The following is a 27583-nucleotide window of genomic DNA, read 5'->3' on the forward strand; positions in this document are numbered from 1 at the left end:
GACTGGGGGGGGGGGGCAAACAGTGGGGGAGGACGGGTTCATCTACTGTCAGCAGCAGGGGACGGAGGAATCAGCTGGACAGATAACAAGAAAAAGAGAAAGATAGAAATACAGCAAAGGACAGAAGAAGAAACAACAAAGAGATGGAAACGTGGACGGACGGACGGACGGACGCTAATCTACCGCTACATCTGGGACGGAGACAAGAGGTCAACGGCAAACAGCGTGAGGTCAGAGAGTGGACGGTGGAGACGAGAAGGAGGCGTTAACAAAGAAAGAAAGGACAGAAGAAGAGGAAGAAGAAGAGGAGGACAGAAATACAACAAACGGAAAAAACACAAGAAACGTGTATTTTAAAAAAACAAACAAATGGACAATTCACACTGCATCTGATCTGTGATTGGCTGTTTGTACTGCCAGTCATGCAAAGACACACCCTTTTCCCCCATATCTACTGATTTCATTAAAATAAAAAAAATAATAATAAAATTGAAAAAAACAAACAAAAAACAATTGAATCAGAACTGAACTAATGATATGTAGAAAAACTGAAATAAAAGATATAAATACAACAAACAGGGAAAAAACACAAGAAATGTGTATTTTATTGACAAAAAAAAGAAACAAATGGAAAATTCACACTATTTAAACACTGCATCTGATCTGTGATTGGCTGTTGTAACTGCATTTTTCCCATATCTAATGATTTCATTAAAATGACAAAAAAACAACAACAAAAATAAAACTATTGAATCAGAACTGAAAAAATGATTAAATAAATGAAAAATAAAATAAAATATTTTGAGAAACTGAACCAAAGGATATAGATACAATAAACAGGGAAAAAACACAAGACGTGTATTTTAATGATTAAAAAAAAAAGAAACAAATGGACAATTCATACTATTTGAACACTGCATCTGATCTGTGATTGGCTGTTCGAACCGCCAATCATACAAAGGCACTCCCTTTTTCCCATATCTAATTATTTCATTCAAATTTAAAAAAAAAACAAAAACAGTTGTTTCAGAACTTAAGTAATGATACTGAGAGAAACTGAAACAAAGGATGGAAATACAACAAACAGGGAAAAATGCAAGAAAGATGAAGAAAAACTACAATGGAAATTAAAAAATATATATATTAAAACATGAAACAGAAGAACAAAAAAAACTGGAACAGGACTAATAGGGAAAAAACCGGAAAAGTCAAAGGAAGGAAAAACACAAACATTCAGACGCAAAAATCATTTAAAAAAAAAGTGGTAAAATGAAAGAAGTAAAATATGAAAAAGTGAATAAGACAAAAAGGAGCTGAAAAACCAGAACTATGAAGAGTTGAATGAGGCCGTTCTTCTGCTGGTTCTGACCCACTTTAGATCCCATTGGTCTGAATGTGGAACCTGAACCAACATGATTTCGACATCCTTAACAGTTAATGTCATCAGTGTAATTGGTTTTTTTTGTTTGTTTTTTTTAAATTCATCTGATGGGAGGGTTTGGACTCCCGTATGTTGACACCCTAGTTTTACACACTGACACTTTGGGAAGTTATAAACGCTGACGCATTAGTATCCGTTCAGGTGTCGCCGCCCCCCTCCCCTATGTCGCCATGTAAAGCCCCTCCCCCTTCAGCGTCTCTCAGGCAGCTAATAGAAGACAACATCGAGCCTCTGATATCGATACCTGCTGAGGATTAAAGATCCGCCGACTCCCCGCCACGAGCACACGGCGCCGCGTCTGCGTGGCTTTGATTAGGCGTGTGCGTCGGCGGTCCGCTTGCTGTTTGTTTGTGGGGCGTGACCGGCGTGCGCGGTGTTGGCGGCGGCGTTCTGAGGAGGTGTTTTCTCGTTAAGAGCTGCTCGTTAATGGGCTGGAGGCCGGCAGACAGGTGAGGCGTTGCCATGGTAATGGCGTCAACAAAACACCTCAGACTTTCATCTTGGTCTGAGGGAAAACAGCAGCACTTTCATCTGTCGAGACGGAGAATCAAAAAAATGACAGACAGAAACAGAGAGAGAGGGAACAGCAAAGGATTATGGGAAGAAGCAGGCTGAGTCAGACACAGAGCAGACGGTCTTTAACGGACAGTCAGTGAACACATCGTACAGTAAATGGACAGAAGTATCGGGACACGTTGAATTATTACTTAATTTCTCTCAACATTGATTTAGTTTTTTTTATCCTTGACTATGATTTTAAATGTTCTGCGTCTAAGTTGAACTCCTGAATATTAATGTTTCTAAACTATATGGACATAAATATGTGGACACGTCATGTCTACAGGTGTAAAATGTCCTGTTCATGAGGATCGGACACAGAAACATCAATATTTCCTTAAACTTTCAACTCAGTTCCATATTAAAATGTGAAACAGCTCCATTTGTACACAGTGGAAAACATATCAGTCTCACAATTAGAGCCTGAAAATGGTAAAATATTGACCTTTTTTTATTCTATTCTTTTCCATTGGCCTGTGTCCGAGTCATGTGACTTTCAAGATTCAGGCTGTGAGAACAAAAAACACAGCGGACATTTCATATTTAGTGAAAAAATCGGTATTTTGAGTTAGTTTCTGCCTAAAAATGTGTTGTGACACATCAAAACCCATCAATGAGATCGCACCGCACAGGAAGTTAAATGCAGAGGATCTGGTCGATTTAAAAAATAAAACACATCCGACTACCATCCGGTCATAACTCATCACTTTGTCAACATTAGTTTCTCCCACTGCTACAGAATAATGTGTTAATCATCAAACCAACCTCAGACTGAACTCATGCAGTAGGTGAAGGAGGGTTTGATCCATGAAATGACGCAAAATCACAACAGAGTCCTGTGTGGAAATGTGTGTCCACAGATATGCGCAGTGATAGCAGCGTCCTGAGCAACTGACTAATGCTGCAGTTTCACGTTATTCTGACGAGATCTGAAAAATCTTCACAACAAGTAAAGCGAGTGATTATGTACATTCAGTGAGTGATTATGGAAATGAAATATACATTTCTTGCTAGAAATGTAAGTAAAACTCATTTTTATGCACAAACTAACTCAAAATATTGACTTTTTTTTCACTACTGCACTACTTTATCTGTGGACAAATGGAGCTATTTCACATTTTAATATGAAACTGGGCAGAAAGTTTAAGGAAATATTGATGTTTCTGTGTCCGATCCTCATGAACAGGACATTTTACACCTGTAGACATGATGTGTCCACATATTTATGTCCATATAATTTAGAAACATTAATACTTAGGAGATCAACTTAGACTTAGAACATTTAAAACCATAGTCAAGGATAGGGGAGTTAGAAAATATCAGTTCTGCAATATATCGCAATATTTCATTTCACTACACTGCACCGATATTAAAAAGTATTGTATCGATATTTTTAGGTATTTATTCAAATGCAGATATTGTGGAGGTTAATTTTTTGGTTTTTCTTTTTTGTTTATATTTTATTTATTATTATTTAACACTCTTTTATTAAATAATGTTCGTTCCTTTGTTGGGATTGAACTAAAATAATGTTCTGATGTCAGTTCTGAACTAATAGAATATGAACATTTGAACAGGATCTGAAACTGTCATGTCTGTCAAACAGAATTTCAGTTTGAACGCAGGAACATTTTGTGATATAACATGAGATCTTGTTGAAATCAAATAAAAATGTGTTCAGTATTTGTCCATATTTCTGATGTAAGTCAGTTCTTGAGGGAAAAAAATCTTTGAAAAAAATTAACCAAAAAAAATTGCCTTTTTAACAGTATCATGATATATTGTATTGTGATCCTCCTATTGTGATTTGTATTGTATTGCCGGATGCTTGCCAAAACACAGCCCTAGTCAAGAATAAAACAAACGTGAATATTTTACAATTTTCAGGCCCTAATTGTGAGACTGATACGTTTTTCACTGAGAACAAATGGAGCTATTTCACATTAAGATATGAGACTGAGATGAAAGTTTAATGGTAGATTTTTCTTCCTCAGTCAGATGTGATGAACATTTACAATCAGAGTCATGGATGTTGATATAAATTCAGTCCAAATCACATCTGAGTCATTTAATAAACAAAGATAATAAACCAAACAAACCAATGCACTGATATGTATCCCATAATATGAAACTATATTCTGACAGTCATTAGTGTTTTGTTCTGTTAGAAAACAAACACCTGGATTCATCGTGTCCACAGACTTTTGTCCACATACTGAATAAAGTCATTTGTTAGCTTCCTCCTCCGTTTCGACTCTTACCATGAACCGTCGTCCTCGGTTCAACGACCTGCCACTCAGTCCACGGTGAAGAAACGACCCAAGAGCCAAGGTCATGAGTGGACGGGCCGCTGGGTTTATACAGGGGTCACAGAGTCAGCGGGAAACCACAGGAGTTAGACGGAAAAGTTTAATAAGTGACGGTACAGGATGTGTTTGTGTCGGACCACTTCCTGTCACACCATCAGGACGAGTTAGTGAAGAAAAAAAAAAAAAAAGAGTTTTACAGTGAAATTCAACATGAAATGATTCTAAATGGGACGAGTCATAAATCTGAGGTTAAGGTGGTCACCAGGACTGAAGACTGAGATCTGACTGAGGTTTGAATAGAATAGAATAGAATAGAATAGAATAGAATAGAATAGAATAGAATAGAAGAATGAAACAGAATAGAATAGAACAGAATAGAATAAATAGAACAGAATAGATTAGAATAAAATAAATAGAATAGAATAGAACAGAATGAATAGAATAGAATAGAATAGAATAGAATAGAATAGAATAGAATAGAATAGAATAGAATAGAATAGAATAGTTGAACAGAACAGAGTAGAATCGAACAGAAGTATGAAACGGATTAGAACAGAACAGAATAGAATAGAACATACTAGAACAGAATAGAATTGAATCAAATAGAATAGAATAGAATAGAATCCAACAGAAGAATGAAACATAGTAGAATAGAATAGGATAGAACAGAGTAGAGTAGAATAGAATAATAATAAACCAATTAAATAGTTTGGTTTTACAATAATTTAGACTCATTTTAATCTGTTTTAACATCTTTTAGTCGAGTTTACCATCTTTTATCCTGGTTTTTGTTTGTTCAAACCATCTCTAAGTTTGGTTTTGCTCTACTTGAGTCTAGTTTAACCGTCTTTATGTCTGACTGAACAATTAAATAGTTTGGTTTTACAATCTTTTAGACGTATATTACCAATTCTTACTCTGTTTTAGCATCTTTTCATTTGGTTTTACCATCTTTTGGTTCATTTTTCAGACCTTTTATTTTATTTTTACTGTCTTTTATCCTGGTTTTACTAATGAGCTGTATACTTTCTTCAGTCAGTGGTCCAGGCTGTTTATATAGTGTTGATTTATTGCTGGTTTTGGTCCTGTTTGTGTCTCTGGTACCACATTTACAGACACAGACCAATCAGAAAAGTCGTCCACACGTACATAGTTGATGATGTTTGATGACGTTATTGCAGAAGAAGAGCAGATGGGTTGGATAGAAGCATCAAATGCACCTGTTTAACCTGAAACATATGAACAAGACAATAGAAGAAGAACTAAAGCCGGAGTGAACGATGGAGACGAGGACGAAGAAAAAGAGAAAAGACTGAGGAGACAAAAAGATGCACTGAGACAAAGACTGGAAAGTGATTCACCCCGAAACAAAAAGGAAAGACGGATGAGAGGAGGAGTGGGAAAGATGAATGCTCAGAGGGATGTGGACAGACACAAGCAGATTGGCTTTTATTGATAGCAGCGTTTTAACTCCTGCCGCCGCCGCCGCTGCGTTCAGCCGCTGCATTAGCCTGAACAGTAAATGCTTTCACTCACTGACTTCATATAGACTCCATTTGTTTACCGCTGCTGAATATTTTAAGAGTAAAGCTTTCATCCCTAAAATGCCCCCGTGTGTCGAGCGGCAAAAAACCTGACTGCGTCTAATAACTTACAATAATCAATGCGAGCCCATGATGTCAGCGCTAATCCGTTTCCACGTCTGGAGGCCGCGCTGCTGTTTCTACCACAGGGTTCACATGAAACAAACACCAGAACAGTCCAGTCCAGTTCAGTCCAGTCCAGTCCAGTCCAGTCCAGCTGAACTTCAAAAACAACTGAGGATGAACAGTGCCCTGGACAAATGGACACTGAGCTCATGAAATAGAGTTGTATGTCACACCAGTTCTTATGGCGTTTGGTGTTTACGATGCACCTCCATAAAATATACTCTAAAATTCATTCACGCATATAATATGTAGCACGCGACATAAAACACACAAGGCACAGTTAATTTTTTCAGTCAGTTAAAACGTTAAAAAGTGAAATATTTCAGTTAATAAGTTAAAAAATAAATAAATAAGCATGTGTTGTTGATCTGTGGTTCAGACTAAACTGGGACAGTTCTGATCTAGTTTAGATTCAAACAGATCTGTAGTTCAGCTACTGACGACACAAAAAACAGAGCTAAGCTAACAGAGCTAAGCTAACAGCTATAATGTAAACTATCAGCTGATGCCACACGTTAACATTATGACACGGTGTTGTTTTATCCACTGTTGAAATAAACATCTATGAGTTTGAGTTTAATTAAACTTCATGATTCCATTAAACAGATGTGGAAACTATTTTAGTTTATTTGAGCCACCTTTTTGTTCAGTTTTACTATTTTTTATACAAGTTTGACCAACTTTTAGTTGATGTGAATGATCTCTAAGTTTGGCTTAACTATACTTTAGTCTAGTTTAACCATCTTTAACCATTAAATAGTTTGGTTTTACAATAATTTAGACTCGTTTTACTCTGTTTAAACATCTTTTAGTTGAGTTTACCATCTTTTATCCTGTTTTTTGTTTGTTAAAACCATCTCTAAGTTTGGTGTAACTATACTTTAGTTTAGTTTAACCAATAAATAGTTTGGTTTTACAATAATTTAGACTCCTTTTATTCTGTTTTAGCATCTTTTACTTGAGTTCACCGTCTTTTATCCTGGTTTTTGTTCGTTGAAAATGTCTCTAAGTTTGGTTTAACAATACTTTAGTTTAACCATCTTTACGTCTGATTGAACCATTAAATAGTTTGGTTTTACAATCAGACGTATGTTACTAATTCTTAGTCTGTTTTAGCATCTTTTAGTTTGGTTTTACCATGTTTTAGTTCATTTTTCCCACCTTTTATTTTACTTTTACCATCTTTTATCCTAGTTCAACTTCTGACAACACATAAAACAGAGCTAAGCTAACAGAGCTAAGCTAACAGAGCTATAATATAAACTATCAGCTGATTCAGCACGTTAACATTATGACACAGTGTTACTGTTAAAGTAAACATTTATGAGTTTGAGTTTAATTAAACTTCATGATTCCATTAAACAGATGTGGAAACTATTTTAGTTTATTTTATCCACCTTTTTGTTTAGTTTTACTGTCTTTTATACAAGTTTGACCAACTTTTGCATGTTATTCAGTGCCATTTGATCGCGTGTCAGTTCACACAAGGCTCTCCAGTTCACATAACCACTAACCCTTAACCGTCACTACGTCATGGTATTTGATGTGGCGTGAACATACTCACGGAAAGCTGAAATTACGTACAGATAACAGGCCAATTAAAAGTGGCATGAATATTTTCATGAGTCATGATATTACGTTGACAAATGAGAACTTAACAAAACCAAACTGAACAAAAGAATCACTCATGTTTTATCGGTTTCCACAAAATTAAAAACCCAGTTTGTTTCAAGCACAAAATAAATAAAATTAATTCTTTTGTTTTGGTTTGATTTAATGAAAGAACAGACACTCACTGCTTCTCCAATGGAATTCTAACTCTTAACTCTGTATCTGCTGAATATTCCTCATTATCTTCATTTTCACCTCATTTCTCTGATCACCTCCTGAACGCTGACCTCTGTGACCTCTGACCCCGTCACAGGTTGTCCACAGAGACAAGCGACAGCCCGGAATCTCTCATCGTCGTCGTTGTCAGACTAAATCGCTGTTTTAATGCATGTGGTTTAACCGTCAATGCCACAAACACAGCGGTTAAATGTGTGGGAGCCTCGTCTTACTTTATAGTCACTTCCATTTTCAGTCAATTGCTCTAAAAGCCCTTAACGAATCCCACTGACTTTCAGACTCATTTATATGTGATGTTAAAAACCCCAGAGCAGGAAACAGATGGATTGTGGGTCGGAGGAGACGGCGGTGACATGACCCCACGGTGGAACTGGTGTACTGTACCTGGTGTTGAGTACAGCATTAGAGCGGATTCAGCTGTTTTTAAAGGAGCGATTATCGCCCAGGTGTCGGTCCGCACACGCCTCTTTAAACTTAGGACACACGTTCAGTTACAGGTCTGACAAACAGACACACAAACACACAACAAACACACACTGACTAAGTTTACGCTGCTTTTTGCAGATAATATCATTTGGAAGTAGACAGGAAACAGTGAAATAAGGAGCTGAAATAAGGGAAAGAGACCCAAATGTCCACCTTTAACCCTTAAAGAAAAAACCCCTAAGGACCTAAACATCCACCTTTAACCCTTAAAGAAAAAACCCTTAAGGACCTAAACATCCACCTTTAACCCTTAAAGAAAAAACCCCTAAGGACTCAAACGTCCGCCTTTAACCCTTAAAGACCCAAACGTCCGCCTTTAACCCTTAAAGACCCAAACGTCCGCCTTTAACCCTTGAAGACCCAAACATCCACCTTTAACCCTTAAAGAAAAAACCCTTGAAGACCCAAACGTCCACCTTTAACCTATAAAGACCCAAACGTCTACCTTTAACCTGAACCATCTACTGATCTAAACTGTTTAATTCCTGTTGATCCATTAATCCTATCAATACATGTCAATAATTGGTGTAAAACACAGTTCTTCATCTTTTCATGGTCATCAGATGTGACCATATTTGGACGTTCAGAGGCTCCGTAGTTACCGTGGAAACACCGTAATCTTCTACAACATTGATTCCCCAGTAAAACCCATGGAGTTGGATCAATGGCAGTGGATGGACACACTGGGTTTATGTTCAGTTAATGACAGATTGGACTGAAAAAGACACTTTTATCTCCATTTTCTCTGTTTCTGATATCAGAACCCTTAATTTTACTCAGAACCTTTATGGACATGAGTAAAATAAATATTGGAAAATACCTGATTTTCACTTAAGAATGCTTCTCAAAATACTAAGCATAAGATTAGAATAAATGGTGATAAATCACTAAATAAAACTTGAAAATAGAGAAAAAATTATTTGGGAATTGACACAAAAGTAGCACTGGGTCTGTATGGGTTAAGGAAGAAAATATGACGAAACTTTGTTAAGATACAGTATGTTATATTACAATACAGCACGATATGGTACGATACAGTACGATATGGTACAAAATGGTATGATATGGTACGATACAGTAATGATATGATACATTACGATATAATATGATACTTTATGATATGATACGATATGATACAGTATGTTACAATATGATACAGCATGATATGTAACATTATGGAGCAATATGATTCATTAGATACATGACGATACACTACAATACGATATAAAGTCAAGTTTATTTCTGTTGCACATTTACAACAATGTAAAGTGACCAAATTGCTGTACAAAGATATAGGTTAAAAAAACAACAACAAAAAAACAGTATGATACCATATAATAGGATATAATAAAATATGATCAAGTTAATGTTCATATTTTCGGTCTTTATGCCCATCAAATAAAGGTCAATTCAAACAATATGTGAAGTTTTCCACCTGTTCAGTTGTAAAACCCACCAACTCCAACAGAATCCACTGTAACTGTCTGTGAGTTTAGTTACTGTCAGGTTAAAAACAGATGCATCAGTGGACAGATACTGGGTGGATTTCACCAGGTTTCACTCAACAACAACAACAACAACAACAACATGACCTAGACCTGAGGAAACGTAGTGGGTTTTCTGTACAAGTGTGTTTCCCTGCGGTCCTCCAGATGGGCCCGGTCTAGTCCCTGGACCCCAGGTTGGACAACCTTGGCCTTGAGATCCAGAGGAAAGGGATCTGTGAACAGAGCCTGAGCTCAAGGAGTCGAAGAACTCACCTCCAGGAGCTCCAGAGGAGGAGGAATGGACTAAATACAACTGGACAGACTGTAGACGGAGGAGGAGGAGGAGGAGGAGGAGGAGGAGGAGGAGGAAGAAGAGGAAGAGGAAGAAGAGGAAGAGGAGGAGGAAGAAGAGGAGGAGGAAGAGGAAGAGGAAGAGGAGGAGGAGGAAGAAGAGGAGGATTGGACTAAATACAACTGGACAGACTGTAGACAGGAGGAGGAGAAGGAGGAGGAGGAAGAAGAGGAAGAAGAAGAGGAGGACTAGACTAAATTTAACTGGACAGACAGTAGAGAGTCCACTGAGGAGGAGGAAGAAGAAGAGGAGGAGGAGAAGGAGAAAGGAGAAGGAAAAAGAGGAAGAGGGAGAGGATTTTACTAAATTCAACTGGACAGACTATAGACAGTCCACTGAAGAGGAGGAGGAAAAGAAGGAGAAGGAGAGGAGGAAGAAGAGGAGGAGAAGGAGGAGGAGAAGGAGGAGGAGGTGTGGTTGTGGTTGTAGTTGTGGCTGTAGGCTGTGTTCTCTGCAGAGGGAATAGAATATGTGTGAGGGAACAAATTGTCGACAGGAATTCATTAGGCTCGTTGTGCGATAACGAGTGCTTGTGGTTTTAATTGACTTAATCAACAAATAGAATTAATCAGAGATTTCTAATTAATGGTAATTGATTGAAATATCCAGTGGGTCACAGCGTAAGCAGACAAACTTCTCCTCCTCTCTCTCTCTCTCTCTCTCTCTCTCCTCCGTCTCCTTATTTTACCGTTCGTCCTTGTCTTCGTTCCCTCGACTCCTTTTCCTGTTTTTCTTTTTCTTGTTGGTTTCCTTCAGTTTCTGGGTTTTTCCTCCTGCTTTTTCTTTCTTTAAATCGACTCCTTCCTTTTGTTTCTTTCTTTTCATCAACTCCTTCCTTTTTTTTTCTTTCTTAAACATCTAAACTTTATTGGATCTTTGTTTTATCGTCTTCTTTTGTTCATCTACTCGTTCTTTAAATGTTCATGTGAGTTCATTTGATCTGTGTGATGTATTTACTTTATTTATAACTATATACAAATATATACAACTGTACAAATATATACAAATATATACAACTAGTATACAACTATATACAACTATGTATAAATATGTACAACTGTGTAACTATCTACAAATATATGCAACTGTTTACATATATACAACTGTATAACTATATACAAATTATACGTTACAACTATATCTATCTATCTATCTATCTATCTATCTATCTATCTATCTATCTATCTATCTATCTATCTATCTATCTATCTATCTATCTATCTATCTCTCTCTCTCTCTCTCTCTATATATATATATATATATATATATATATTTATATATATATATATATATATATATATATATATATATATATATAGGGCTTATTAAAGTTACAGGTGGATGAAAACAGACTCCCATCTGCATGTTTTATTAATATTATGAATGAGCTCCTGTTTTGGAGGCAGAACAGGTCCTTCTGTTCAGACATGTGAGGGGTTCTAATAACTTTAAGTTGGTTCAAACGGATCCAGATAAACACGGACTGAACCACCTGAACTGCTCCAACATCAGCTGTTAGTGATGTAAACTGTCACCTTTATGCAGTCGAGACCAAAATGCAAAGAAAAAATGTAAGAAATCAGCCTCAAACCCAGAGTCTGATGTTGTCATGTTGATTCGAAGGATGTTTTTGTAGATTTATTTTGTTTTTCATCTTTAATAAAAGTCTGGTGGACGTTCACACAAACTGTGGAGTTCAATCATGTCCTATTAGTTTGTCTTCAGGTCTAAACAGTTTGGTTTGATCTGAGTCTCTGTGGTTCTTCTGTCTCCTCTGATGTTCACCTATAAACTCCATCACCACCGTAGAAGCTTTGGATTTTACGCCATATTTTGTCATTATTACAAAATACAAATGTAGCATTTTGGTTTTTTTTTAAACCAGAAACTTTCCACATTATCACACATGAACTCATCTCATTAAAATAAATTGTGTGTTGCTGTCGTTTCAAAGCGTTTCACCATCATAGCCATACTGTAGCATCCACGCTAACCTCCTCCTCCTCCTCCTCCTCCATCCCTCCATCCCTCTCTTCTCGGCAGGTCTCGGTAATTAGATTGTGGAGATGAGGAGGTGGAGGAGAGTTAAGAGGATTTTGTTTTTTAGGAGAGGGAGATTTAAGGAGAGGGGGATGGAGGATGGAGAGGGTGAAGGGGGAATTAAAGGAGGACGAGAGCAGATCCTCCGCTTTTTGTTTATCCCGAGTCGGTCGCCCTCGCTGAAAGACGACGTTGAGTGACAGACGGAGAAAGAGAATAAAAGGAGGCGATAAAGACATCACTCCTTCATTTCCCATCCCTCCTGTTGTTCGACCTTGAGTGCGGCCACACGGAGGGGGTTTTGTTTGGGTTGTCGGACTGTTTTGCTCTGCGATAAGCCCCCGTCGAGGCGTAATAATAAGTAAAACAATCCCTGATTTGTTAAATTAAAAATGAAAGGAAGTGCTAGAAGTAAACACAACTCCACAAGGTGCCTTTAAAGTCGAAGCTCATGACAAATTAAACGACAGACGACATTTCTGATCGCTGTTTGGAGAAAAACGAACAAGCGGACCGACCTGTTGTCTGTGTCTGCTTTAGGTCCAAATAAATATGAGGACAAACAGCTGATCACATCGACTGAACCCTGAAAAACCTGACCCACCAAAAACTAACCACGAAATGCAAAGTTTTTACGTAACGTTACGATACGATCCAACATGTTTTTAGAATTTATATGTTTATGACAGCTTTTAACAAAATCCATACAACACATTTTCCCCATCATTTTGTTTCTGATTTATCTTTGTATCACATTTGATACATTGGGCATTTTTATAAAGTACCTTCTACACCTGTTGTATCAAGTCAGATACACACAATTTAACACAATTTAACTGTACGATGAAGAATCAGTTCAGTAACGATGAATTGTTTCAGTACATGAAGTACCAGTCTGATCTAAAGTGGATCAGAACCAGTAAAATACTAGAATAAAAACTAGGGGTGTGTATTAGCAAGAATTTGGTGATATGATACAAATCACAATACTAGGATCATGATACGATATATCACGATATACCATGACACTGTTAAAAAGGCAATTTTTTGTTTGTTTGAAATGATTATTTCCTGGAAGAATTGAATTCCACCAGAAATCTGCACAAATACTAAACACATTTTTATTTGATCACAACAGGATCTTATGTTATATCACAAAATGTTCCTGCGTTCAAACTGAAATTCTGTTTTACAGACATTACAGTTTAAGATCCTGTTCAAATGTTCATATTCTATTAGTTCAGAACTAACATCAGAACATTATTACATTATTTATGTGCAATAACCACAAAGGAACTGACATTACTTAATAAAAGAGTGTTAAATAATAATAAATAAACGAAAAACAAAAATACAAAAATGAACTTCCACAATATCTGCATATGTATAAATACCTAAAAATATTGATACAGTACTTTTTAATATTGATACAGTACTGTGAAATGAAATATCACAATATATTGCAGAACCGATATTTTCTTACACCCCTAATAATAAATTAGAAGTAATGACAGCTCTACATTTTTCTCTTGGTTTTAGTGTAAAAAAGGAAAATTCCATTTAAAAAAATTACATTTACAAACTATCCTTTAACAAAAAAAATTTGAATAATTTGAACAAATGTGAACAACCTGGAACCTCTGAATATAAATCTGTGTAATTTTACTTGTTGCAGATGTTTGTTATTTCACATCCTGGAGAGTTTTGAACCCTTCGGATGTCATTTAACCAACATCACTTTTAGGGATGTCCCAGTCCGATCTACAGAGCGGTATCAGCTGCCGATCTGGCATTTGTTAGAAGATCAGACCGGATTTAGTCACAAGATCAGGCTGATCCGGACCCGGTTCTGGGGCGAAGGGAAACACACATCCTGCTCCCTTAAATTGAAGTTTCTGAAGGTAGGAAAAGGAAAATCTGCACAACAGCGGGAGGTTTAGAGGAGTTAAAACATCTGTAAGTTTCACTTTCACTTTAACGTGATGCAGGCGTCAGGTCTTTTTCAACCCGTGGGGCTTTTGTGGAATTATTTGACCCCACCCACAAATAAACTGACATTCTTTTGACCCAACCCAACCCAACCCACAGTAACCCACTGATGTGCGCATCACTAATGTACAGAGCAGAACACACCCCCATATCCTGGACGGACCTGTCCATAGACCGGCTACAGCAATGGGAAACATACAGCCCACAGACCAAAACCGACCCACCAAAGGTTCTAATCTGTCCACAGTATGAATTTGAAAAGTGCAAAAATGATACTCAAGTTATTAAGAGTCAAAGGTGTCATAAGTCGCTTTTCCATTGGCCCTCAAATTGCGCAAATATTTGCGCATAAAAATTTACCTAATGGAAAAATGCCGATTTTGCCAAAAGTCTCATTTTTTGATTAATAGTTTTTTGGGCGTAGCGCAAATGGTATATCACAATGGAAAGACCTTTTTTCGCAACTAGAGTCAAGTGAATTAAAAAAAACGTCTGTTGACGTACGTTACAGCAAGCGAAGAAGAAGAAAAAAACATGTGTGGGTGTGGACACACCAGGAAACCACATCATTTTAGACCACAGGTGTCAAACATGCGGCCCGGGGGCCAAATCCGGCCCACCAAACAGTCCAGTCCGGCCCTTGGGATGAATTTGTGAAACGCAAAAATTACTCTGAAGATATTAACAATCCTTTTAGTTCAGGTTCCACATTCAGACCAATTCAATCTCCAGTGGGCAGGAGCAGTAAAGTACGATCACAATAACGTGTAAATAATGACAACTCCAAATGTTTCTCTTTGTAAATGTACATATTTTCATGCATTTACACTAAAACAAAGTATAATTTCACAAAAAATGTGAATAACCTGAAATGTCTTAAGAGAAGCAAGTGCAATTTTGTAGTGTATTTGTAGATCCACTGTGATCTGTAAGTTATAATGTACATGTGGAAATGATAAACTGAGGCAGAATATTGTTAAAATTATACTTATTTTTTCAGTTTGTTCATGTTATTCACATCTTTTGACAGGACAGTTTGTAGATGTAAACCTGTTCATAATGTAAATTAACTTTTTTTGCTCTAAAACATAGAGAAAAGTTTGGAGTTGACATTATTTCTATATTATTATGTTATTATTTTACTGGTTCGGCCCACTGCAGATCAAATTTAGCTGAATCTGGCCCCTGAACTAAAATGAGTATGACACCCCTGTTTTTAATTTAGTAGGAGTTAGAGGGGTAATATATAATAATAATAAATATATCTGTAAATCAACACCATATTTACGTTTGTCACCATGTTTATGGAATGACTTCTCGTGTCACCTTGCGATAATAAATAAACAAATCATTGCATTTGTGATTTAATAGAAAAACCAACATTTTAAACTTCTGTTTTTTCAACAGTTAGTAAATATTGGTAAAGTTTTGTGCAGATGTCTGATGGAAAAGTGACTACAGTTGTTTTAGTTCAGGTTCCACATTCAGCCCAACTGGGATCTGCAGTAAAATAATAGAATAACAACCTAGAAATAATGAGTCCAAATTGAAATCCAAATTCTATTGTAAAAAGTCGGTATCGGATCAGTATCAGATTGGTATCGGCAAAACTAATCCTAAAAAAATCGGATCGGAAGCGAAAAAAAATCCAGATGTGGACCAAGGTTATAATAGTTTTGGATTTTTCATTATAGTTTAGGTTTATTTAGTTTGGACTTTTTTTTCTCTAATTCAGTTAGTTTTAATTAGTTTTTAGAGCAGGTTTGCTAGTTTTTATTAGTTTTTGTTTTTTTCTAAATGCTTAGTTTTAGTTTAGTTATAGTTTTTTCATATCTTTTCTCTTCTTCACCATCGTATTCACATAAATTCCACACAGGACGCTGCTGTTGTAGCCTCCATATTTCCAGGTACAGTTTGGACCAGAAGATGACTCTAAACCACGTGACGGACCGTGAAGTGTCGTACGGTGCCAACAGCTAAAATTGCTCAAGTGAAATAAATCGATTTCATATCAATCCGACATTGACAACCATTGATTAGTTAGTTTTGTAAGCACACAATATAGTTTCAGTTAGTTATCTTTTTTTTTTTTTTCTTTTAATTATCGTTTTTATTTATTTCAGTTAACAAAAATGTTTTTACAATTCTAGTTTTGGTCATTTCATTAGTTTTCGTTAACGATAATCTTGCTGTGGATATGACTACTCATTTTACTGTGGCTGAGGCTGGTTGTCCATGCATCCAGCTGACACCCTGGACATGTGGGCCAAGGTTATTATTGTTAACGAAAACTAACAAAATGATGAAAACTAGAATTGTAAAAACATTTTTGTCAACTTAAATAAATAAAAACTATAATTAAAAGAAAAAAATGATAACTGAAACTGTATTGTGTTTTTACAAAACTAACTAAAACGTATAAAAATTATGGATAAAATCCCCTTCGTTTTCATCTTTGTCAATGTCTGATTGATATGAAATCGATTTATTTCACTCTAGCAGTTTTAGCTGCTGGCGCCTTACGATATTTAAGGGTCCGTCACTTGTGGTTTCCAGTCGTCTTCTGGTCCCCACTCTACCTGGAAACATGGAGACTAAAGTTGAGAGAAAGCAGCAGAGTCCTGTCTGGGATTTATTTGAATACGACGGAGAAGAAGAGAAAAGATACGACAAAACTAAAATTAATACGAAAACTAAGCATTTAGAAAAAAATGAAAACTAATAAAAACTATCAAACCTGCTCTAACAACAAATTAAACCTTAGACATTAGACAACATTAGAGAAAAAAGTCAAAACTAAATAAAACTAAACTATAATGAAAAATCCAAAACTATTAGAACCTTGATGTGGACATTCCAGTGGTGGACTGAGCTCATGGTGCTCAGACTCTCATCCCAAACCCTGGTCTGTCAGAGTGTCTTTGTGGACACAGAAGCAGAACCAGCCGATCCTCAGTGTCTATTGTTTCTGCCCTGATAGTTTCCATGCGCTGATCCGTCTTCCTTTCTGTGGCCGGTCGAGCCTGGTCGGATCCATATTGACTCAGAGCGTCGACAGACACAGGACACAAATATTTGCTCTAAAGCTTTTCCTTCCAAAATACATGGAAAGCCCTGGAGTGGCTGCAGAGAAAAGAGGAGGAGGAGGAGGAGGAGGAAGGGCTGAGAAAATCTGAAAGAAGAAGAAGACAAACACTGGTTTAAAGGCGACACAGAACAGAGGAAGTTGGATAAATGAAAAGGATCAGTGTGATTTGAATTGTATGTGTCATTATCCTCATATAATCACCTCAGTTAGATTATATATGTATATATGTGTGTGTGTGTGTGTGTGTGTGTGTGTGTGTGTGTGTGTGTGTGTCCAAAAGTCTGCGGACACGTTGGATTCAGGTGTTTCTTTTCTATCAATCAGGACTAATGTCAGAATATAGTTTTATATTATGGGATAAATATCAGTGCATTGGTTAGTTAGTTTTTGTTTTGTTTTGTTTTTTTGTTTTTTTTTTTTGCTTATTTTTTTGCATTAAAACCAAACAGCAAAAGGATTATATAAAAGAAAGTCCAATCTCCCGCCTCCTTACCCCATCCTTTACCGACCCTAAACTCCCACACAAAACACAAAATCACCGAACATATTAAGGATAAACTGTCCATTTTGCAGCCACATTTCACATTAAAGTCAACTCTGTCCTTTTTGTAGCAGTAATACACATTAAAAAACTAAAATAAACTGTCCATTTCATACAGTAATACACATATTAAAAAGAAAGACAAACTGTCCATTTCATAACAGTAATACACATATCCATCCATCCATCCATCCATCCATTATCTTACGCTTTATCCAGGGCCGGGTCGCGGGGGTAACAGTCTAAGCAGGGATGCCCAGACTTCCCTCTCCCCAGACTCCTCCTCCAGCTCTGCTGGGGGGACCCCGAGGCGTTCCCAGGCCAGCCGAGAGACATAGTCTCTCCAGCGTGTCCTAGGTCTTCCCCGAGGTCTCCTCCCGGTGAGACATGCCCGGAACACCTCCCCAGGGAGGCATCCAGGAGGCATCCGAAACAGATGCCCGAGCCACCTCAGCTGGCCCCTCTCGATGTGGAGGAGCAGCGGCTCTACTCCGAGCTCCTCCCTGGTGACCAAGCTCCTCACCCTATCCCTAAGGGTGCGCCCAGCCACCCTGCAGTGGAAACTCATTTCGACCGCTTGTATCCAGGATCTTGTCCTTTCAGTCATGACCCAAAGCTCATGACCATAGGTGAGGGTAGGAACATAGACTGACCGGTAAATCGAGAGCTTCGCCTCTCGGCTCAGCTCCTTCTTCACCACGACAGACCGATACAACGACCGCATCACTGCAGACGCTGCACCGATCTGTCTGTCAATCTCACGCTCCATCCTTCCCTCACTCGTGAACAAGACCCCAAGATACTTAAACTCCTCCACTTGGGGCAAAGACTCTCCGCCGACCTGGAGAGGGCAAACCACCTTTTTCCGGTCGAGAACCATGGCCTCGGATTTGGAGGTGCTGATCCTCATCCTGCTTGCTTCACACTTGGCTGCAAACCACCCCAGGGCACGCTGAAGGTCCAGGTTTGATGAAGCCAACAGGACAACGTCATCTTCAAAAAGCAGAGATGAAATCCTGTGGTCCCCAACCCGGACCCCCTCCGGCTCCTGGCTGCACCTAGAAATTCTGTCCATAAAAATTATGAACAGAACCGGTGACAAAGGGCAGCCCTGCCAGAGTCCAACATGCACCTGGAACAGGTCTGACTTACTGCCAGCAATGCGAACCAGGCTCCTGCTTCGGTCACACAAAGACTGGACTGTCCTTAGCAGAGGGCCCCAGACCCCATACTCCTGAAACACCCCCCACAGGATATCACAAGGGACACGGTTGAACGCCGTCTCCAGATCCACAAAACACATGTGGACCGGTTGGGCGAACTCCCATGAACCCACAAGCACCTGATGAAGAGTATAGAGCTGGTCCAGTGTTCCACGACTGGGACGAAAACCGCATTGTTCCTCCTGGATCCGAGGTTCAACTATCGGTCGGATCCTCCTCTCCAGTACCCTGGAATAGACTTTCCCCGGGAGGCTGAGGAGTGTGATCCCCCTGTAGTTGGAGCACATCTTCCAGTCACCCTTCTTAAAAAGGGGGACCACCACCCTGGTCTGCCAGTCCAGGGGTACTGTCCCCGACTGCCACGCGATGTTACAGAGACGTGTCAGCCAAGACAGTCCCTGCACATCCAGAGACTCAAGGTACTCAGGGCGAATCTCATCCACCCCCGGTGCCCTGCCACCAAGGAGCTTGCCAACCACCTCGGTGACTTCAGCTTGGGTGATGGACGAGTCCACCTCTGAGACCTCAGCCTCTGCTTCCTCCATGGAAGATGTAGCAGTGGGATTGAGGAGATCCTCAAAGTATTCCTTCCACTGTCCGACAACATCCCCAGCCGAGGTCAGCAGCTCCCCACTTCCACTGTAAACAGTGTTGGTGGTGCACTGCTTTCCCCTCCTGAGGCACCAAACGGTTTGCCAGAATTTCCTCGAGGCTGACCGATAGTCCTCCTCCCTGGCCTTCCCAAACTCCACCCAGACCCGAGTTTTTGCCTCCACAACTGCTCGGGCTGCGGCACGCCTGGCCTGCCGATACCCATCAGCTGCCTCGGGAGTCCCACAAGCCAACAAGGCCTGATAAGACTCCTTCTTCAGCTTGATGGCATCCCTTACTTCCGGGGTCTACCACCGGGTTCAGGGATTGCCACCACGACAGGCACCGGAGACCCTGCAACCACAGCTCCGAGCAGCCGCTTCAACAACGGAGGTGGAGAACATGGTCCACTCGGACTCAGTGTCCCCAGCCTCCCCCGAGATCTGGGAGAAGCTCTCCCGGAGGTGGGAGTTGAAGACCATGCTGACATCGGGCTCTGCCAGATGTTCCCAGCAGACCCTCACAATACGTTTGGGCCTGCCAAGTCTGTCCGGCTTCCTCCTTCGCCAGTGGATCCAACTCACCACCAGGGGGTGAGCGGTTGACAGCTCTGCCCCTCTCTTCACCTGAGTGTCCAAAACACATGACTGGAGGTCTGATGACACAACAATGAAGTCAATCATCGACCTCCGGCCTAGGGTGTTCTGGTGCCACGTGCATCAGGACATTTATGGACACTTAGGCACTTATGGACATCCCTGTGTTCAAACATGGTTTTCGTTATAGACAAACTATGACTAGCAGAGAAGTCCAATACCAAAACGCCACTCGGGTTCAGATCGGGGAGGCCATTCCTCCCCATCGCCCCCCTCCAGGTCTCACTGTCTTTGCTCACGTGGGCATTGAAGTCACCCAGGAGAACAATGGAGTCCCCAGTTGGAGCACCATCCAGTACCCCCCCCGAGGGACTCCAAAAAGGTCCTGTCCCCAACCCGAAGGTGCAGGGACGCGACCCTCTCGTTCACCGGGGTGAACTCCAACACATAGCGGCTGAGCTGAGGGGCTATAAGCAAGTCCACACCAGCCACCGCCTCTCACCTCTGGCAACACCAGAGAAGTGGAGAGTCCAGCCTCTCTCGAGGGGTTGGGTTCCAGAGCCCAAGCTACATGTGGAGGTGAGCCCGACTATATCTAGACAGTATCTCTCAACCTCCCTCACAAGCTCTGGCTCCTTCCCCCCCAGCGAAATGACATTCCATGTCCCAAGAGCTAGACTCTGTGTCCAGGGATCGGGTCGTCAAGCCCCCTGTCGTCGACTGCCTCCCAATCCACACTGTACCCAGCCCCTACGGTTCCCTTGGTGGGTGGTGAGTCCTCCAGAGGGCGGGCCCACGTCGCTTCTTCGGGCTGGCCTATCCGGGCCCCATGGGCATAGGCCCGGCCACCAGGCGCTCGCTTTCGAGCCCCAACCCCGGGCCTGGCTCCAGGGTGGGGCCCCAGCTGCGCCATGCCGGGCAACGTCATGTTCTTCAGATCTTTCTTTTTCACAGGTAATACACATATTAAAAAAAACAAAAAAAAAACATATACACATAATACACATATTAAAAAACTAAAATAAACTCTGTCCATTTCATAACAATAATTACGCGTAAAAAAACTAAAATAAACTCTGTCCATTTCATAACAATAATTACACATAAAAAAACTAAAATAAACTCCCATGAACACCCAGTTCTACTTTTGTGTCAGGTCCCAAATGAATTTTTCTCTCTATTTAACCATCTTTAAGTGCTTTATCACCATTTATTTTATCATATTCTCTGTGTTTTGCCTTTTTCACTGTACGTCATGTATTTTCCTATATTTCATTTAGATTTTTAGAGTAAATTCAAAGGTTTTTATATTAAAACAGAGAAAACTGAGGGAAAAGTTAGTTTTTCAGTCCAATATATCATTAACTGAACATAAACCCAGTTTTGGGTTTTACTGGTGAATCAGTGTTTCAGTTTTATATCCATTTTGTTCATTTTGTTGGTCACTTCGGCGGTTTTTGTTCATCTTGTTGCTTATTTTAACCTTTTTTACTATATTTAAGTAAAAATTTTCCTTATTTTCCCCCACATTATTTATCATTTTGTAGTTTTTTTTTATCATTTTTGTTCATTTTCTTGATCACTTTGGCTGTTTTTGTTCATAGTGTTGCTTATTTTAAATACAGGGTTGTGGATGGTATGAAATTATTAATTCTCCACATTTTTCTAGTATTTTTCTCATGTTCCTCTCACTTGAGAAGGATTTGTTCACTATTAGACCATACTTTAAGGTTTTTTTTCGTTCATTTTTCCCTTATTTTTCCAGTATTTTGCTCATTTTACAAGTTTTTGTACATTTTATCCTATGAATAATTGAGGTAAAACTGTATTTTACACCAATTATTTCCGTGTATTGATTAGAGGATCAACAGGTATTAAACAGTTTAGATCAGTAGATGCTTTAGGTTGTTTGAGGGTTAATTCTTCTTCCTGTCGCTCCAGGGTGAGTATCACTCCGTTGTTTTGTTGCTCCGTCAACACAATACACACCTCCGTTTGCAAATAAATGTATGTGCAACACACACACACACACACACACACGCATACACACACATACACACACCAGGCTTGTCCTGTTGATCCGTCTGCTGTATTCTGCATCTCCATCTCCTGTTTAGACACCGAATATGCTAAACCAAAGAAGAAGACCACAGTGTGTGTGTGTGTGTGTGTGTGTGTGTGTGTGTGCCCATGCAAATAAAAGAGAGAGAGTGAGAGAATCCCATTTCATTGTAATAGTGTTTAATATTTATTGGAAAAATGTAAAGAAAATGTAAAGGAAGTGCTTTTCAGCGAGTGGGACGGATTAGCATAAGTAGTTTGGGCTGGGACGTGTTCAGAGTTACATACACGCACACACACACACGCACACACACAACCAAACACATACATATGTTTGCCGTGCACATGTCCACATCAGCAAACACACACACACACACACACTCACACACACACACACACACACACACACACACACACACACATACCCTGACCTTTGTGTGTGAACCTCACTAGTATACAGTTCTTCCTAATGGGGACGTAGTTTCACTGTTGTGTGCGTTTATTGGACGACAGAAAACAGGCTGTGGTGGTTTCTCTGTTTACATAGGTTTAGATATCTGTGGTGGTTTCTTTTATTTTCTCCTTCTGCTGATCCCAGATCTGATGTGGATCTAAAACCACTCAACGCTGATAAACTGTTATGAACGACCTGAGTTTAACTGGACGGATGAGACACCGATCGGACGTTCGTCGGCTTTTCTTTGCATAAAACATTTGGTGTTTTGTCGATTGTTTGAGTGTTTCTGACGTGTGACTCACATGAGTGAATTCACACACACACACACACACACATTTAGACAGTATTACACGCATTTATAGATCTGATTACACAAACATATGGACTCATACAGACACACGACTCCATATAGACATGTTAAACGAACAGTTGAACACAAAGTCTTTATTTAAACTTCAAATATGTTGAACTGTTTCTGTTCTTTCGGGTCATTATTTAGTACAGTTTATTTCAGTATTTGGTGAATTTCTGATGTAATTTTGGTGATTTTGTTGTTTCTATAATAATTTTTTCCTCATTTTGTTGATTATTGTGTTCGTTCTTGCTCAATTTGTTCATTTTATTAATTTTGTTGGTTATTTTGTTCATTTTTATTCATTTTGCTGTTTATTTGGTTCATTCTTGCTCAATTTGTTCACTATTTTGTTCATTTTATTAATTTTGTTGGTTATTTTGTTCATTTTTATTCATTTTGCTGCTTATTGTGTTCATTCTTGCTCAATTTGTTCACTATTTTGTTCATTTTATTAATTTTGTTCATTATTTTCTGAGTTTTGTTGATTATTTTGTTCATTTTTATTCATTTTGTTGGTTATTGTGTTCATTCTTGCTCAATTTGTTCACTATTTTGTTCATTTTATTAATTTTGTTCATTATTTTATGAATTTTGTTGCTTATTGTGTTCATTTTTATTCATTTTGTTGTTTATTTGGTTCATTCTTGCTCAATTTGTCCACTATTTTGTTAATTTTTATTAATTTCATTGATTATTTTATTAATTTCGTTGATTATTTTGTTAATTCTGTTGCATATTGTGTTCATTCTTGCTCAATTTGTTCACTATTTTGTTCATTTTTTGAAATTTTGTTGATTATTTTATAAATTTTGTTGATCATTTTGTTCATTTTTATTCATGTTGTTGATTATTTTATTCATTTTGTTGCTTATTGTGTTCATTCTTGCTCAGTTTGTTCACTACTTTGTTCATTTTATTAATTTTGTTGATTATTTTATTCATTTTGTTGCTTATTTGGTTCCTTTTTCTTCATTTCATTGACTGTTTTATTCATAATTATCCGTCCTACATGGATGTGCTTGTTTGAGTCCAGACTAAACTAAACCCAGTGTTTGATGCTTCTTCAGTTTCTGCAGAGCTAAACCTTCACCGGCTTTGACTGTTGGATTTACTAACATCGGTTCTTCTTCTTTTTCAGTCTCTGTGTTCGGAGATTCGAGCTCGACGTCGTGGAGTTTCGTCTGTTCTTAAACTGTGTCAGAAGCTGCTGCAGCAAAGTCAGGTAAAAACAGACCAAGTTTCACTTTATTATCGTTATATGAACCTTTACAGAAAGAATTCAGTCTGTTTGGTTCAATTTACTGAGTATTTTATTGGATTTGTGTTATTTTATTGATTGTTTAGTTTATTTATTTAATTTTTTTTATTGATTATTTGGTTGAATGTTATTGATTTTACTGACTACTTTATTAGATTTGTGTTATTTTATTCATTGTTAAGTTTATTTTTGTTCATTTTATTGATTATTTTGTTGATTGTTATTGATTTTACTGACTATTTTATTAGATTTGTGTTATTGTATGGATTGTTTAGTTTATTTTTGTTCATTTTATTGATTATTTGGTTGACTGTTATTGATTTTACTGACTATTTTATTAGATTTGTGTGATTTTATTGATTGTTTAGTTTATTTTTGTTCATTTTATTGATTACTTGGTTGATTGTTATTGATTTTACTGACTATTTTATTAGATTTGTGTGATTTTATTGATTGTTTAGTTTATTTTTGTTCATTTTATTGATTATTTGGTTGATTGCTATTGATTTTACTGACTATTTTATTAGATTTGTGTTATTTTATTGATTGTTTAGTTTATTTTTGTTCATTTTATTGATTATTTGGTTAATTATTATTGATTTTACTGACTATTTTATTGAATTCTGTTCATTTTTTTTAGGTGTTTAGACTATTTCTTTTTATTTTATTGCTTATTTTATTCATTTTGTTTAATATGACATATAGAGAAAACAAGTATTTGACAGCATTTGTCCTCAGTAATGAAATAATACTGAATGAATGTTGAATTAAGCTGTGATTAGAGATCGATCTTCATTGGATCTATTTCCACTGTAGGACGTTAAAGTAGGGCATCAGCTGTCAAATAAAGACTCTTCAGTCTTTTTAAACTGAACCCACTGACTACAGTTCAACTCTTTTGTCCGTATTAACGCCGTTTCTCCACCGTTGCTCCACAGCCGGGCCCCCTGGTGGAGGTGGGCCCAGAGGCGGAGCAGCACCAGGAGGCCCTGCAGCTGCTGTCCATCAACCTGGAGCGGCGGTGGGAGGCCATCGTGATGCAGGCGCTGCAGTGGCAGAACCGACTGAAGAGGGAGCTGGGAGAGCAGCAGGTGAGAACACGCATGGTCATCGACGAAGGTCAGCTGACTCTGACAGCCAATCAGCACGTCAGGGAGTCATGTGACATTCAAACGCTGAAGGAGCTGAAGTTAAAGTTAGTCTGACAGCACGTCGGTAAATCTACAGTTTATGTTTTACATTAAATGTTTGTTTTCAATGCAATAGATGCCAAAACACACACACACACAGAAATAATTTTAGCGTTTAGGTTTATCTGGAAATCTCTTTCTCTTTCATCTCAGTCTCTATCTATCTATCTATCTATCTATCTATCTATCTATCTATCTATCTATCTATCTATCTATCTATCTATCTATCTATCTATCTATCTATCTATCTATCTATCTATCTATCTTTCTTTATTTATTTTCTAATTTAGAATATTTTAAAGATCTGTCTGTATTATTAACCAACTGAGATTTATATGTAGTAAAAAAATATATATATATTTTTTGACCAATTATTTCATTTTGTCTTAAACATACACTTTTTTTCTACCGGTTTCTTCAGTATGAGCATCTCAACTTCAGTTTAATAAGATCTAGTTCAAACAACTGCATAACTTCATACAGATTCCATCCTATTTTCCAAATGGAGGCAGTTGAAACAGAAGCTCATTCACTCCTTCAACAAATTCAACTTATTACAATAAAATATAAAATATGTTAGTTCATATTAATACAACACTGATATATCATCAGTTTATTAATTATATATAGAAAATTCTACATCATACATCCACTATATATATGTGCTAAATATGAACCCATTTAAATACAATATAGAATCTGCTGTACTATATGATTATATACAATTTTCCTTAAAATTTATACTATATTCATAAAAGTCAGATATTATTTAGTTTTCTTTGTTGCTGCCAAAGCCTCTGTCTTCAGTCACAACATGGATTTATATAATTCTATGATTATATATTTAGTTCTAATGTTCTCATGGGCAAGAAACATGGAATAAAGAAAATGAAAATAATTTAAAGAGAAATCCATGATATTGATGAAGTGATACCCATCATAAATAAATACCAAACCATCATTTAAATGAGCTAAAAATGCTAAATATTGCAGTTTTTTTCTCGGCTCTCAGAGGGTTAAACGTCCTCATAGCGATGGAGAAACCCTACAACCCTCCACCCCCACCTACACACACACACACACACTCACACACACACACACACACACACACACACACACACTCTGAGGTAGTGGGGGATCTGCCGGACTGGGAGAGGACAATCGTTTTATCACCGGACAGAAGTGTTCATTTATAAGCTAAACCGCCTGGATGTATGCCCCCCCCACCCCCACCCCCAGTACCCCCCCACCCCATACCCCGGCCCTTCTCTTTATTCCTCTCCCATCTCTAGCAGAAGTGAAATTACTCTCCAGCCAGGCAGCGAGGTCAGAGACGCTGGCCTCTGTTATTTGTCTTCTGCTGCTCAGATGTGGTTCAGTATGAAAGAGGAGGAGGACGGAGGCTGGACCAGTCCAACTGGGAGGAAACCAGTATGAAACCAGTACCAAACCAGTATCCAGTATGAAAGAGGAGGAGGACAGAGGCTGGACCAGTCCAACTGGGAGGAAACCAGTATGAAACCAGTACCCAGTATGAAAGAGGAGGAGGACGGAGGCTGGACCAGTCCAACTGGGAGGAAACCAGTATGAAACCAGTACCAAACCAGTACCCAGTATGAAAGAGGAGGTGGACGGAGGCTGGTCCAGTCCAGCTGGGAGGAAACCAGTATGAAACCAGTATCAAAGAAAACCAATATCAGCCAAAACTTTTTTAAAAATTATTTTGTCCATTTTTTTCCAGTTTATTGATTATTTATTTTGTTTTGGTTCATTTTCGTCAGTTATTCCTTCAAACATCTGTGAATAAACTACTGTCGAATTCATTTCATATTTTATCTGTTTCTTTGGGATAATGTTGACAAAGTTTGTTCAGTTTTGAGAAATTTAGATTTTTTAAATTTTTGACAATTTTTTAAATTATGACAAATTTGCCAAATTTGCTCATTTTGTTGATTTTTTTGTTAATTTTGACCATTATTTTGTTCATGTTGTTCATTAATTTCT

At 38.3% G+C, this 27583-nt stretch overlaps 1 protein-coding gene across 1 annotated transcript in view; it reads left to right on the top strand.

The window, feature by feature from the left end:
• Positions 1 to 27583, top strand: part of LOC115413914 (A-kinase anchor protein 6-like) — a 58548-nt gene that overhangs the window by 16604 nt on the left and 14361 nt on the right. Inside the window, exons 4-5 of the mRNA XM_030127057.1 lie at positions 24270 to 24353; positions 25328 to 25480. Coding sequence (XP_029982917.1) covers positions 24270 to 24353; positions 25328 to 25480 — 237 coding nt within the window. The remainder of the gene's footprint in view (positions 1 to 24269; positions 24354 to 25327; positions 25481 to 27583) is intronic.

Source organism: Sphaeramia orbicularis, chromosome 22 (assembly GCF_902148855.1).
Source record: "Sphaeramia orbicularis chromosome 22, fSphaOr1.1, whole genome shotgun sequence".
Classification (NCBI taxonomy): domain Eukaryota; kingdom Metazoa; phylum Chordata; class Actinopteri; order Kurtiformes; family Apogonidae; genus Sphaeramia; species Sphaeramia orbicularis.